Source organism: Piliocolobus tephrosceles, chromosome 20 (genome assembly GCF_002776525.5).
Source record: "Piliocolobus tephrosceles isolate RC106 chromosome 20, ASM277652v3, whole genome shotgun sequence".
In the NCBI taxonomy this organism is placed as follows: Eukaryota; Metazoa; Chordata; class Mammalia; order Primates; family Cercopithecidae; genus Piliocolobus; species Piliocolobus tephrosceles.
This window is the reverse complement of record NC_045453.1, coordinates 41555398-41569841: the sequence shown is the minus strand read 5'-3', so window position 1 is coordinate 41569841 and position 14444 is coordinate 41555398. Positions and strand designations below refer to the sequence as shown.

General features: G+C 36.4%; 1 protein-coding gene across 6 annotated transcripts in view; it reads right to left on the bottom strand.

The window, feature by feature from the left end:
- Nucleotides 1-14444, bottom strand: part of RALGAPA2 (Ral GTPase activating protein catalytic subunit alpha 2) — a 323453-nt gene that overhangs the window by 175708 nt on the left and 133301 nt on the right. For all 6 annotated transcript variants that reach the window (XM_023217753.2, XM_023217754.2, XM_023217757.1 and 3 more), the window contains 3 exons: nucleotides 9383-9576; nucleotides 8353-8451; nucleotides 7963-8118 (listed from right to left, as the gene is read on the bottom strand). In XM_023217753.2, the coding sequence (XP_023073521.1) occupies nucleotides 7963-8118; nucleotides 8353-8451; nucleotides 9383-9576 (449 nt within the window). The remainder of the gene's footprint in view (nucleotides 1-7962; nucleotides 8119-8352; nucleotides 8452-9382; nucleotides 9577-14444) is intronic.

Genomic DNA, 14444 nt, shown 5'->3' with positions numbered 1-14444 from the left:
TGACAGAGAATGGGAATTGTGCCAGGATACTACTTTCTCAGGATGTTTACCAATTAGTACTACATCCTACCTCTCCAACATAGTTCACTCACATACACACACACACATACACACACACGCACAAAACACATATGTGCATATATATACAAAATATATACGCATATAAGGAATTCACACACAGACACTCATACACAAACCCCATCTGTGTCTCAGTCCTTGTTAGCCCTCATTACCTTGCTCCTGGGCTATTATAATAATTTCCTTTCTGTGCTTGTTGTCATCATACTTTTAAGTTTACAATTCACCTCCACGTTATCACTGTGGTTTAAGCTTCTTAAAATGCTCTTCTGGTCATGTGGAGTATCATGCTCAAAAGCCTTCAACAGCTCCCCACTTTCCATGGGATGAAAACTACTTTGAATCAAGGCTCTCTACAGTGCTGCCTGGATTCATGACCACATATTATTTCTATGCATATATCTGGCATTAAATCAAAGCCACTGTCGTCATTCGTTGTTCCTGAACACAGCCTGAAAAGTTCTGTATCTTTGATGTGAAACTCCATCATGCTTCTTGTCCTACTATCTCAATCCTATCCATCCTTGAAAGTCCTGCTAATTCCCCTCTCCTCTGTGAGCTGCTTTCAAATCAACTTAGCTAAAAGGATATTCAATAGTCCAATTTTCATAACATGTATATCACTACTTATTTGGCTTTTTGCACAAGCTGATGGATATTACAGATACCTGTTTATGCATCTCACACTCTCATAACCTGACTAGGTTTTTACGATGGCAGGAAAAAATATTCAACACAAAAAGATCATTGAACTTTGTGCCACATCTAGGAAGGAATGATGTGACCCTAATAATAAAATGCCTAAAAATAAATCAGAGGATCTAAGAATGCTTAATGATTAGGAAAGGGTCTGAGAGGCTCTATAGCCCAATTCATTCACTTGACTACTTGTGGATAAGTGAGGGCCCCATGTCCAGTGAGTGACAAAGCTAAGTCTAGCTCTAACGTATTGTAGTTGCCAGTATCAGGCCTGCTATCCATGAGAGTCATATGTTATTGTTGAAAGTCGATATATTCTGAAGACATCTTATCTCCTGAATTCTTGGAAGTACATTTTCCAATTCTTAAAAACCTTAGGAATAAGGCCCCACATTAGTCCTATTTTTACTCATTGTATAAGCCTATAGCTTTTTGTTTTTTTTTTTTTAAACTGTTTTTAAATGAAGCTTTAACAAAGTCAGCCTTCAAAAGGTCTAAAGTTCCTCCACTGATACACATCAAGGTTATTATTTCATCCTCGGAACATCAGTTAGATCTTTAAATTCACAAATAAGTACTTTATCTGCTAGTGTTGAGTTAAAATCCTATAAATTAAAACCTTGGTAAAATCACTTGCTTTACAGAATGAGCACTTGAGAGACATGTATTAAAATTATTTCCAGGGATTTGAGATAAACAAGTCCCCCAAATTGCCATCTTAATTCTTTACCTTTTCTGGAAGTGAATATTCACTTACGTTTCACCTTAAATATACTTTGAAATTTATGTTTATCTAACATATATATGGTTCTATAGTTATAAGACTAAATTTTCAGCAAAGAACAATTCTTTGTCTGAGAAAAGGTGATGCAATTATTACATATGACTGCATGATACAGGCTGTCTGAAGTTATTAAAAGAGTCAGGTATGGCCAATTTACAAGTATCACCCCTGCACCTTGCTTTCAAAGCTCACTGCTGAGTTTTAATGCTCACTGAGGGGTCCCATGGGATCTTTTTACAAACAACTGTTTATTATTATATTATTCCATCATATACCTCATGAGAGGGGGTTGTAACATCCGTTAAGAAAATCATGAACTACTTTGACTTCTGTGATACAATACTGCTCTATATAAGATGTTTAAAATTATGGTTTTTTTAACACTGATGTGACAAAAGGTTCATAAAAATGTAGAGTTAAATGAAAGCAAAATGTTCCCACAAGCTAAATATTATTGCCTACAAAATGTGGCTAAAATTTTAAAAATACAAAAATTAAATTAATGCTCAAGTGCATTCAGCAACTGAAATATGAACCAGTGCTGATCATGTATTTCCAGTGCCCAGCACAGCACTTTTCAGAGCAGTTACTGGCTGAGCCAGGGTCTTACTTGCAGACAAGAGAATCCACTGTTTTGAGATTAAGAAGAAAGAGATTTCTATGAGGGTGTCAGGTGGCTTATAGAATGTCTAGAAGTGCCAGGGAACCAATCACAAGTCTCCACAGTCAGGAAAAAGTTGTTAAGCAGAAACACCCAGCCACATCACAAGGCTATTCCAGCAGAGTCCACTGTCTGCTAATCTCACCAGTGATGCTGGTGCCAGAGCAGAACCTCCATGACAGGAAGATCCAACTCCCTCTGTGCTGCTGCCCACCACTCCCCACACCACTTTCAAGTGCCATGTTGGCTGGTATCTCTGCTGGACAGAACCTGGGTCAATGCCAACCCAGCTGCAAGGAGTCTGGGACATGCAGTGTTTGGCTTTCTAGCTTTCCTTGTACAGAAGGCTCATTGGGTGGGTGAAAAGTGAAGGGAAAGTGAGCTGATGGCCATGGAGACAAAAGAAGCATTTCTGGATCATAAGCATACATGGGTAAAACAAATGTATCAATCAGTATGTCTGTCTACAGCACAGGGAGTGGTTATTTCTCCACACATTGTAAAATTCCACAATGCCTAGTTATGTTTTCCAGTCAATAATCATTATGTTCAAAGTAAGAAAATGTACAGGGAAATAAAAAAAAAAATCAACACTTTAAGATACCAGAAACAAAGGATGGAGTTGCTGTTCTTCTCCTCACCCTTCATATTATTACAAGAGCTCATGCTTACTGAGGGACCATATCCATGACCCAGACTGAATGCATTGCGTGTTTTACCTCTTTCAAGTCTTCAAACCACCCTCTACGGTAGGCACCATTATTATCCTCATTCTATAGATAAGGGAGCCAAGGCAGAGCAAACCCAAATGATTTGGCTAATAAGTAACAAAGCCAAGACTGGAAATCAGACAAGCTGACTTGAGGTCCACACTGTTAACGAAGACATTTTATCACGCTATCACACTAGATCTTAACTTTATGCTGTTACAATCCAAATATGTTACCTCAGGGCAGAATAACAAACACTTCTGCATTGGAGAGAGGCCTCATGCTTTTTTGGTGCATTATAAAATACGATATTATAGACGAAAATGACAAAGACTCACATTTCCCAAAATGTCTATATGCAAATTTGCAACAGTAATTTTACATTAATGTAGGCTTTACATTTAAAAGAGAATTTAACTTTGATGTATAACAGATAAATTACATTAAGACATTAAATCTGTAAGTCATTGTTAAAAAATAGTTCACAAATAAGCAAAGGAAACGTTCCAGTCTCTGATATATGTTCTTACAAACATGAAAATAAAATTCCTTTCCTCAACTGTCCTTTTCCATTTCACACATACTGATTTTTCCATCTGTTTTAAATAATCATGAAATTAACAGAAACTGTTTTTAATAAATCCAAATCATAGGTCCTTTCATGTCAATCTATTTTGGGGAATTCTGACGTGAAAAAGCTGCTTAAGTGTTAGGAAAAACAAAGAACAACAAGAAACAGCTTTAGAAGAGAAACTGAAGGACGATGAAGAACTGAGAAGGCAACTGTGGAAAGGCCTTTCCAGGTTGGGGCGGGGTACTTTAATAAGGAGGATTCTGAAGTGGAGTGGGACCAAGGGCAGAGCCTAGGCAAAATAAAACAGAAGGGAGAAACAACATCAAGGACTGTTGCACCAACACGCAAGCTGTGAATCAATAAAAAAAAAACAATCCTGGTGGAATAAGCCAAGCCTGTATGTGAATTCTAACAGCCTTTTTAGCCTGTGGCACTGGGCAAAAGTTTTAGATACCTTTTTGAAGCTTCATTATTTATAAAATGGGCCTCAGGGGCCTGGGCACTATGGCTCACACCTGTCATCCCAGCATTTCGGGAGGCCAAGATGAGAGGACTGCTTGAGCCCAGTGAGCTATGATTGTGCCACTGCGCTCCAGCCTGGGCAATGGAGTGATACCCCACCTCTAAAAAAATAAAATAAAATAAACTAGGCCATGGTATTTATTGAACTGAATTGCAGAGAAGATTCAATGGTACAACATCATGCAGTCCCCAGCACAGAGTCCAGCATTGTGAGTGCTGAAGAAATAAATACCCCTAAGCACCACCACCAGCCCACCAGACACAAAGCAGCTGAGCAGAGGGAAGCGCACCGGGAGACTCCTTCACAGGCAGGCTGGGTAGCCTTGAAAGTCACGCCAAATTTTCTTGATAATTTATAGTTATTCTGGAACTGTTTATAATCTTAATTATTTTGTAAACTGGTAACATCAATTTTTTAAAAATTCATTGTCAAGGAAAAAATAAAGCCATTTCAAACCATGTTTTCGATAACAGCAATCAACCACGAACCCATGTTACATGTGGACCGTGGGAAATACTACTTGATAAATTCATTGTGTTAGCATTACATAAGTTATTAGGATAATTAAAACTGGTTAAAAATACTAAAAACAGTTGTTTTGGAATGCACTACATTTTTTCTGGCTGTTTGATATATGTATTATTGTTTTTTAAGATACAAATGGCCATGTCTGTTTACATAATAAATTTTCTATCATATTAGATGAAACTATAACTTTCCAGGATTGCCAGAGAACACAACTTGTGAGATATCTACTGTACAAATTGTTTTTTAAACTAAAAAATGTCTTCAACTACTATGAACATCATTATGTTTGAAAATATTTTTAGCATCTTATAACTTATTTAATTCAACACTTTATTGGTCACTACTGACATAATTTTGATACCTTCAAATTTAAGAAAGAACTTCATAAAACAACCATGCCATACACAGCATAATGTTCAAAGGCCCATGAACCACAAAGCTGTGTCGTGCAGACAAGTGTGCCACCCAGAGGCAAAAGGAAGAAACACACCTTGGATTTTATTTGTGAGACAAAACTGATAATGTTCAATTTTATTTATGATTATTTATTTAAAAACATAGGACATCTTTCATAAGGTTCTCTCTGCATATATAAATCCTTTTAGTGCTAGGATATATAAAAGTGTGGCCCTTTGAGAATTCTCACAAAATAGAAGCCCTGAGATGGTACACAGTCACAGGTACACAGTTAATTAAAAAATTGAATTTAACTGTATTCTCTACAGCAAATGCTTTCTTTTTATAATTAATATAACATGTGTTTCTAGAATTACATAAGTTCTGGAACAACCACTATGATCTATTGAGACATGTGGATCAAAAGTTAAACTAAGTACCAGAGATATTTCTTAACTTAAATGAAGAAAGTTTCTTTCATTAGGTCTTCTGTGTAATTTTCTTTTGGCAAAGGAATAAAGTTTATTAGAGCAATTCTGTTTTGCAGACAGTCAGGGCTTCTAAAATATATAACAATAATTGTTAAGGTTAAAGAAAACAGTCAACTCTATTAAACTCACATAACAATTCAAGCTTCTAATAGCCTAAACAATAGGCTGATTTTAAATAGAGATTTATGATATCCTCATTTTGTCTCAGAAGTCTGAATGTTGGGATTACTGTTAGCACTGGACCATCCTTTAAGATTTATGTATTCTACTATGAACTATAAAAGATATTGAACCTTAACTTAATTAAAAACATAATATGCATCACGATGTAAAAACAATTTTAAGCACAGAATTTGGAAATTCTTTTATCTGTACTACAAAATCATATTTCTTGAAAATGATTTATAAAATAATTTTTTTTCAGGTTCTCAAATGCTATATAACATACTTTTATTTCATCTCATTTTACTATTTCATTTCCACATCAACACATCTTAAAACAGAAAGATAATTCTAAACTCACCTATTTATGTGACTTTCTAAAAAACTCATTCTAAGGAACATTGTTTACTGCTAACTTACTTGTTTTTATAAAATGAGAAGGATCTATAGTTAATGATTATTTCCAAGTAAATGTTTTTTCCTGAAAAATATTAGCGAAAGGCTTCTTAAAAGTAGAGCATTGTTAAGTAAACCTTCCTCTTTTGTTTCTTTCACTGAAGGAGTTCACTATTACCTGAGAGTTAATTCTCTTTTCTATACCCCATAATACTCCACATACCCTGAGTTGCATCATTCTGTAAAGATGCTTCCACTTGCAAAGATGGCTGTAAAATATTTGAGCAGAGAGTACAAACAATTCTACTCTATGTCCCTATTTCTACATTTATCTAGGAAATAAATGAGATTATGGGTCTAAGCCAGCCTGCTACACGGATGTCCTCTATACACCGCTAAAATCACAACGGTTGTGGTTATTCTTTCATATAAGAGTTTAATGATTTTTAAAGTTCAAAATTGTAAAATACACACTGCAAACTCTTTAAATTCAAGTACATTTTAAAGCAACAAAAAAAGTTTGCTTATCGGCAGGGCGTGGTGGCTCACGCCTGTAATTCCAGCACTTTGGGAGGCCGAGGCGGGCGGATCACGAGGTCAGGAGATCGAGACTATTCTGGCGAACATGGTGAAACCCTGTCTCTACTGAAAATACAAAAAAATTAGCCAGGTGTGGTGGCGGGCACCTGTAGTCCCAGCTTCTAGCGAGGCTGAGGCAGGAGAATGGCGTTAACCCGTGAGGCGGCGGAGCTTGCAATGAGTGGAGATCGCACCACTGCACTCCAGCCTGGGCGACAGAGTGAGACTCCGTCTCAAAAAAAAAAAACAAAAAAAAGTTTGCTTATCAGGAGAATAACTTCTTACGTGTACCCTAGCAGTATCAAAAGGTCTGTGTGTCTGCATCATACCTTCAAAGAATACAAAAAATGCAGAAAGGACAGCTACTTGATAGTTAATAAATTATTCAAGTTCATTAATAAGCATTTACAATTTAAAGGGTAAATTCTCAAACACTCCCTATACCTCTAATTGGTTCAGAAAACCTAGTAATAAAATGAAATGCCTTAAAATTTCTTGAATCTTTTCTATTCCTTTCTTTCCATCCCCAATGCTACCGGCTTAGTTCTTATCGTTTTTTAAAATCTGTATTAAACACTTCCTAATAATTCTCCATCTACAGGCCAATCTCTGATTCTATCCTACTATCACACACTATCACTATCACATTTTCAAATCCATCTTCCAAATGCAGTCTAGAATCTCTGTGAAGCATAAATCAATCACATCATTTGCCTGCTTGATATCCCAAATCCAGTCAAGAGTCCATGTGTCCCTATCCATAATCTCCCTCAACTAGAAGCCTTCCCAGGGGAGGAAGGTCAGGGTCTGGCCACATCCTATCCCCCAAACCCAGGGCCTACAAGGGGGGAGACGTAGCTAGTGGCTCCTTGGGCCTTTCTGTTTGAACTTGAACCAAACTTAAATTGCACTGGGAGAAATTAAAATAACTCCTTATCAAGAAATGTCTGGACTCGTCTTCTACCTTACACGTAAAGTCTTTCACAAAAACATCCTAACTACTAAAACAATTTTCAAACATTTTTAAATGATCAGTACCACTTTCTTCAAACCATATTTAATGCAGAACTCAAACAAAAAGTGGTTATAATAGTATTTTGAGGTTGACAATAAAGGCAGAGGTTAGATGATAGAGGCCATAGAATAAAATTAAAATTCGGTTGGCACAATGCAATTGCAAAGTCAGTGGGGAGAAGAAGCAGGGATGTGAAACCTGATTTACATTTTTGAAAGACCACTGTGCTTGCTGTGTGTAAAAGAGTTGAAGCTACTGAGAAATTCAACACTTCTGATGTATTTTCATAAATCTTACTCATGCCTTTAAAGAATGCTATACTACTTCCAATTAATGGGCAATCACAATAAAGGAGTCGCAGAATACCTGATCCTCACTGGTTAATCCCAGGTGCATCACAAGATAAAAATGCACTAGGAAATCTGCGTTTGGCAGAACGTCCTGGCGTCTGGTCATCATGGCACAGATCAGCCTGTAGGCTTGCAGTTTGCCTTCCTTATATTCATTTGGCAGTGTCGCCGCCTGTCAAGGAGATGATGTTTCCAGATTAAATCAAGCCCAGGTGCAGAGCATTTCAACATTTAATTTACTTCTCAGTTTTCCTTAAGAGTTGTTTATGGACATGTGGGATGCAGTGACTTTAGTAAGACCCAGCCTGTCTTCAAAACATGCAGTCTTGGGCAATTACATTTTTCAAACTCAATTTCAGAAAGGAAGAGGAAATTGCAATAAAGGAATAAACACACATCCACTTGCCTTAAATAGCCATGATGCAAACATTCTGAGAGGTGGGATCAAAACTGGAGGAGATGGAGAAGACTGGTTATCCAGGCTTATTGCTAGATTATCCCGTATCTAATTCACAAAGAGGAGAATTTTAGGGTAGGTAACATTACGTTTATCGTAACAGTATTTCAACATTATTTTCCATGACCAAATAGCTGCTTTCACTTAAATTTCTATAAGTTAAGTGAAAACCTGTAATATTTATAAGTTTCTCTTTTGTTGTGAGATTATCCTTTTGAATTGTATGTTTGGCTTACTGTATATGGTTTTAGATTTAAATACAAAACAAAGGCATTGCTTTTCCTTGAACGTTAATGGCTGGGGAGGTACTGAATTCCAAGTGATAAGTAACGTTTTAATGAGTTATAGTGAACAAACATGAACCATGTTTTTGAAAAAAAATTTAATAACATGTGAATGTTAGAACCCAAACAAAAATCAGAATAAAAATTGTATATACTACTCGGGAGGCTGAGGCAGGAGAATTGCTTGAACCTGGGAGGCAGAGGGTTGCAGTGAGTCAAGATGGCGCCACTGCACTCCAGCCTAGGCAACAGAGCAAGACTCCCTCTCAAAAAAAAAAAAGTATTGTATGTACTCTAAGATTCTACTTTCGTAAAAAGAAAGAAGACTATATATTAATATTGGCTATTTCTATGAATAGTGATGTTAATTTTCTTCTTTGTATTTTTCTACATTTTTCAAATTTTATACAATAAAACCAGTATCACTTTTATAAAGAGAGTTAACTAGAACTACTTAACATCTTGTATTTAATATCCTATAGCGATATTCTACTTTTGCACTAAATGAAATAACTTTTGCATTTATAAAATATTCATGTTATATATGATTACTCTTCCATAATCAAATGTACTTTGTCTAAATGTACCATTTGTGTTTCAGAATATGTTCAGTAGTTAACTGCAACACAGTTTTTACATTAAATGATATGACCATTTTCCTGGATTAGAATAAAAAATAATATAGCAGGACTTACCTTTGCTAGTTTGTACCAGAGTTCATAGAGATAGCAGAAAACTCTGGCATGGATCTTGGGTGACTGGATGTTATTCACATCTCCAAGGATCCCCAAGACCCTTCGCCACAACACAGCAGCAGAGTCTGGGTGCCAACCAGTGAGGCTTCCCCCGGCGATTATACTACAGTCATCTGCGAGGCACTCACTGCTATCTATGCAGAAAAACATATCTGTTAATCTTGTAAACAATCTTGATTTCATCATATCTTTTTTCTTTAAGACAAATTACATATTCTCAAAAATTAATGTATTCAAAGTAAAATAATCAAGGCAAAAAATGTGAAACAGCTGAGAATTTAAAACGAGAGAAAAGCAGGATCAATGAAGAACGGTCAAATGATTTTCATTCTTCAAACTAAAAGGGCAAAAAGCTAAGACATGACATAACAGTTCCTGGAGACCCTGTGATGGGTTTTATAAATGAGGGGAGAGGAAGAGGGAGAACCTTGAGCAGGATAGGTGAGAAACAGTGCCATGGAAATGGGTGGCCAGGGAAGCCTCAATGCCAGAGTAACATTTGCGGTGGTTGTTGTTCTTAGGTCAGGTTCATGCAGGTAAGATGTGCATACAAGAAATCTCCTTTCAGGTTTAAGGAGTTTTAAGGAATGTATACATTCATGTAACTGTTGCCATAAACTGCCACCATAATTGAGATATGGAAGATCTCATCACTCCAAAAAATGCCTCTTCATAATTGGTCCCCTTCCTCTATTCTCAGCCTCTTGCAACCACTGCTTTGTTTTCTGTTCCTATAGTTTTGCCTTTTCCAGAATGTCACATGAATGAAATCCTACAGTTTGTAGCCTTTCTGTCTGGTTTCTTTCACTCAGCAAAATACATTTGAGATTCATCTATACAGCTGTGGGTATCAGTTGTTTCTTCTTATTGCTATTAATATTCTATTTTATAGATGTGTCACAGTTTATCCATTCACCTGTAGATATTTAGATTGGTTCCCGTTTTTGGCAATTATGAATACAGTTGCCATAAACATTCATGTACAAGCTTCTGTGTTAACATATGTTTACATTTCTCTTCAGTAAATATCTAGGAGTGAGATTCCTGGGTCCAATCTTAAGTGTATGCTTAATAAACATTAAACTGAAGAAAGAAACTGTCAAACTGTTGTCCAAAGTGCTGTTACAGTTTGCACTCCTGCGAGCAAAGTATGAGAGTTCCACTTGCTCTACATCCTTGCTAGAACTTGATGCTGTCGGTTTTTAAAATTTTAGCCATTCTTATAGGCATGGAGCAGTTATCTCATTGAGGTTTTTGTTTGCAGTTCTCCAGTGACTAAAGATTTTAAGCATGCAGTAACATGTGACTTGAACTTGAAGATGATGTGCAAATGGACTGTGCAGCTATGTGGGGAAGAGCCAATTAGGGAGAAAAGCTAGAGCAAAGGCTGTGAGATGGGAGTGTGCTAACAAGTTCAAGGCATAGAATGTCTTTGTAATGTATATTTAATTATGAAATATGAAACTTTGCGCATTGAAACAAATAGTTAAAGAAGAATTTAATGATTTACATGTATATCTAATTTTATCGATTAAGTTACAGAATTTTGTTCTTCGGATACCTGTTGCTTTAGGATGAGTAAAGGCTAGGGGAGACTGATTTGAATAAGTCTCCAGCGTCCTAAAATCATAAGCCTTTACATTTTTAGAGTAAACAGAAAAGCAGCCAAAGACACATAGGCACCACTTAAAGAACGATGTATTATAACAAAAAAATTTTATTTCATAGCATGTATGTAATAATCAACAGAGGCAAGCATTTTAACTGCACATTGTATTTTCTCACTCTTCATCCTTTTGACTTCCTTGCAGCATTTAACGCTTCTTCCTCAGGCCCGTTTTCCACAATTCTGTATCTATTTGCTTCCATGACCAAGCACATTCCTCTAATCTCCCGCAGCTCAGTTTTTTAATTCTGGTTTCCACATCTCCAACCTGCAGCCTCTGCACAAAGTTCAGTCTCTGTTCTCATGTGTCATAGCCTCAGTCCCCATGTGTTCTCTCCTTTTCTCCACTGGCATGGTACTTGAGTAGGCCACCAAAGACTTCCATGTTGTTTAATGCAGTGCTCGATGTCCAGTCCTCAGTAGCATTTGATTCAGGTAATCATGTCTGCTTTCTGAAACACTTCAACCATTTGACCCCCAGGTATGACTCTCACCTGGTCTTCTTTTGCTGTTGCTTCTTCATCTCATGGACTATGGACACTGAAGGGCCCTGGAGCTTTTGTCTTCTCTATCTATACGAATGCCCTTCTTAATCTCATACAGACTTACTGCCATACATATTTCAATGCCCTCCATATACTCACAGCTCTACATGCCCATTTCTGGCCTGGATTTCTTTCCTCAAGTTTAAACTCATTTCTCCACCAACATACTTGACAGCTCTACATGCTCAGGACTGAATTGAAGCAGAGTCCATAAGTAGGCATGGTCTTTGGTCAGTTTCACTGTGTTCCTGAAGAACCTCAGATATATGTATATTGAGTTTTTTGTTTTTTGCTTTTTTTTTTCTGGAATTCGAAAGACTCTCTCCTGCTCAAAGAGTATGTAAACTCTCCTTTAATCCCTCTGTTTTCAAGACAGCATCTCTGCACTCAGGCGTGTTGATGACTCCAAGCCACAACCCCCACCCCCCCAAATTTACTTTTACCATCTTCTAGGGTGAAAAAGCAGTGGCCCGTGGCAACAGAGCTCTAACTAGTTCTTAAACAGACTTACAGTCTTTCTGTTTTCAGCCCCATCATCACTTCCTACTTCTGTAGCTACCTGGTATGGGAAATTTTCTAACCCTTTCAGAGAACCCGCATTAATTTAAGTCAGGTTGTTTCTTGGCTTTCCCTACTACTGACACAGGATTTAATATTCTCAGGTCTGCCAATTCATTTACCACAGGCCACCTGTTCTGCAACTTCAAGAAGTTGGTTGCTACTGTCTTTCTCCTGCCATCTTTGTCCTTGTGGATTTATGTCTTATTTAATATAAATCCTTTCAATGTGGCTTAGGTAGGGTTTGGAGAATAAGTGGGGTTATTTGTGTTTGTTCACTCTACTGTCTCTAATAATATGCATTATTACAATTTGCAATGTCTTTGTTACTCATTTCTCTCGCTTATTTTTAAAAGCCGCTTATTTTATAATTTTTGTTGGCTTTAATGCATTTACTTTATATTTGGTAATTTTTCCCTGAATTAGTTTTTTTAAAATAAAATTTATTTTTTAAGACAATTTTGGATTTATAAAAAATTGTGACAATAATACAGAGTTCCCATATACTCCATATGTAATTTCTCCACTATTAACATCTTATATTCAAATGGAATATTTATTACAACAAACCAATACTAAAAGATTATTATAAAGTCTACACTTCATTGAGATTTCCTTAGTTTTTATGTAATTCTTTTTTCTGTTCCAGAATCTCATCCAGGATATCACGTAACAAATAGCTGTCATGTCTCCATAGCCTCCTTTCACCTGTGAGTTTTCTTAAAACTTTCTTTGTTTTTGACAACCTTCATGGTTTTAAGGAGTACTGCTTTATAGACTGTTCCTCAATTGGGATCTATTGGATATCTTTCTCATAGGCTTTTCTTTTGCATTCCTGGAATGAACTTCTCTTAGTCCTGATGTATGATATTTTTCCAATATTCTTCAATCTCATTTGTTAATGCCTTATTTTGAATTTTTTGCTTATATGTTTATAAGTGAGATGGTCTCTAATTATGTTTTTTTCATACTCACCTTGTCTGGTTTGTTATCAAGGTAACATAAGGTAGATAACAGAAGTGAGTTTCTTTCTCTTTCTATTGAATGGGATGAAAAAGATAGTTTCTCTTTTACATGAAGGTTTAGTAAAGCTAGAAATTATCCTTTATTTTTATAGATCTATTTGAATAGCATACTGTATTATTTTTAAAATTTATATTGGTTTTGTAGTTGTTCCCTTTTCACCTCCAACATTTTTTTCTTGATCAATCTTAACTGTTTGTCTATTTTATTATTGTTTTTTAAAGAACAATTTTTAGTTGTCTTCTATTATTTATTTGCTTTCTAGTACATGCATGTATGCTCTCAGCTTTAGTGGTTCCTTTTTATCAACATCTATGTTATTCTGTTATTCTCCTAATTTTTGAATAGAACACATTATGTTAATTTATTAAGATAATTATTCCCAAAGTTCTCTTCTTCACTCCATACAAATAAAGCCAGGCTGATTTCCAGGCAATTATCAGCCCCCACTGAGTGTCATCTTGAGTGTATATGTTGTTGGCATTTTTAAGGCGTAATCAAACCGAAGCACAATCTCTGAATCTGAGGAATTCAAGTAGAGGAATGACAAGGGCAACAACAGGCAAGAAAAAAATGAATCTGAAAAGGAGCCAGGGCAGGTCCAAAAATGGCTGCTCACTATAATAATGCTTATTAAATTAGTGATGGAAAGATCCCAAGACATGAAAACAAAAGATGTAATAATGATGGCACATGTTGTCATGGAAAGGCCTTCCCAAACACAGAAGCACTGTTCCTTCTTAGAGGAAAACATATCTGTAGTTCCCACAAGGGTATCATATACTCAACTCAGGAGACACATTAAAATGTGCAGATACATTCCAAACTGGAATTCCTACACACTGTGCCTGAAAGGCAGGGTGCAAAAAGCCTAATTATGGGCCTTCTGGGTTCTCTGACTTTTATAAAATCTCAGAAGAGAGACTCATCATCCTAATTCTGTAAAGTAAGTACAATATCAGGAATCTGTTAGTCTGAGAAGATATGCTGAAGCATCAATAAATGCTTATGAATCAACATGAGTCCCCAAGTCAACAAGCAGCATAATATGGCATTTATTTTTCTCATAAAGTACGTCATGGCATTTTCAATACCTTGAGGAGAGAAAAAAGTAAGGGGATTAGATAATTTGCAGCTTTGCTTCATCGCTAACCTTCACTCCAAAAATGTAGCTATCCAAAACAGAGATTGGCCCCCAGCATCCCAATCA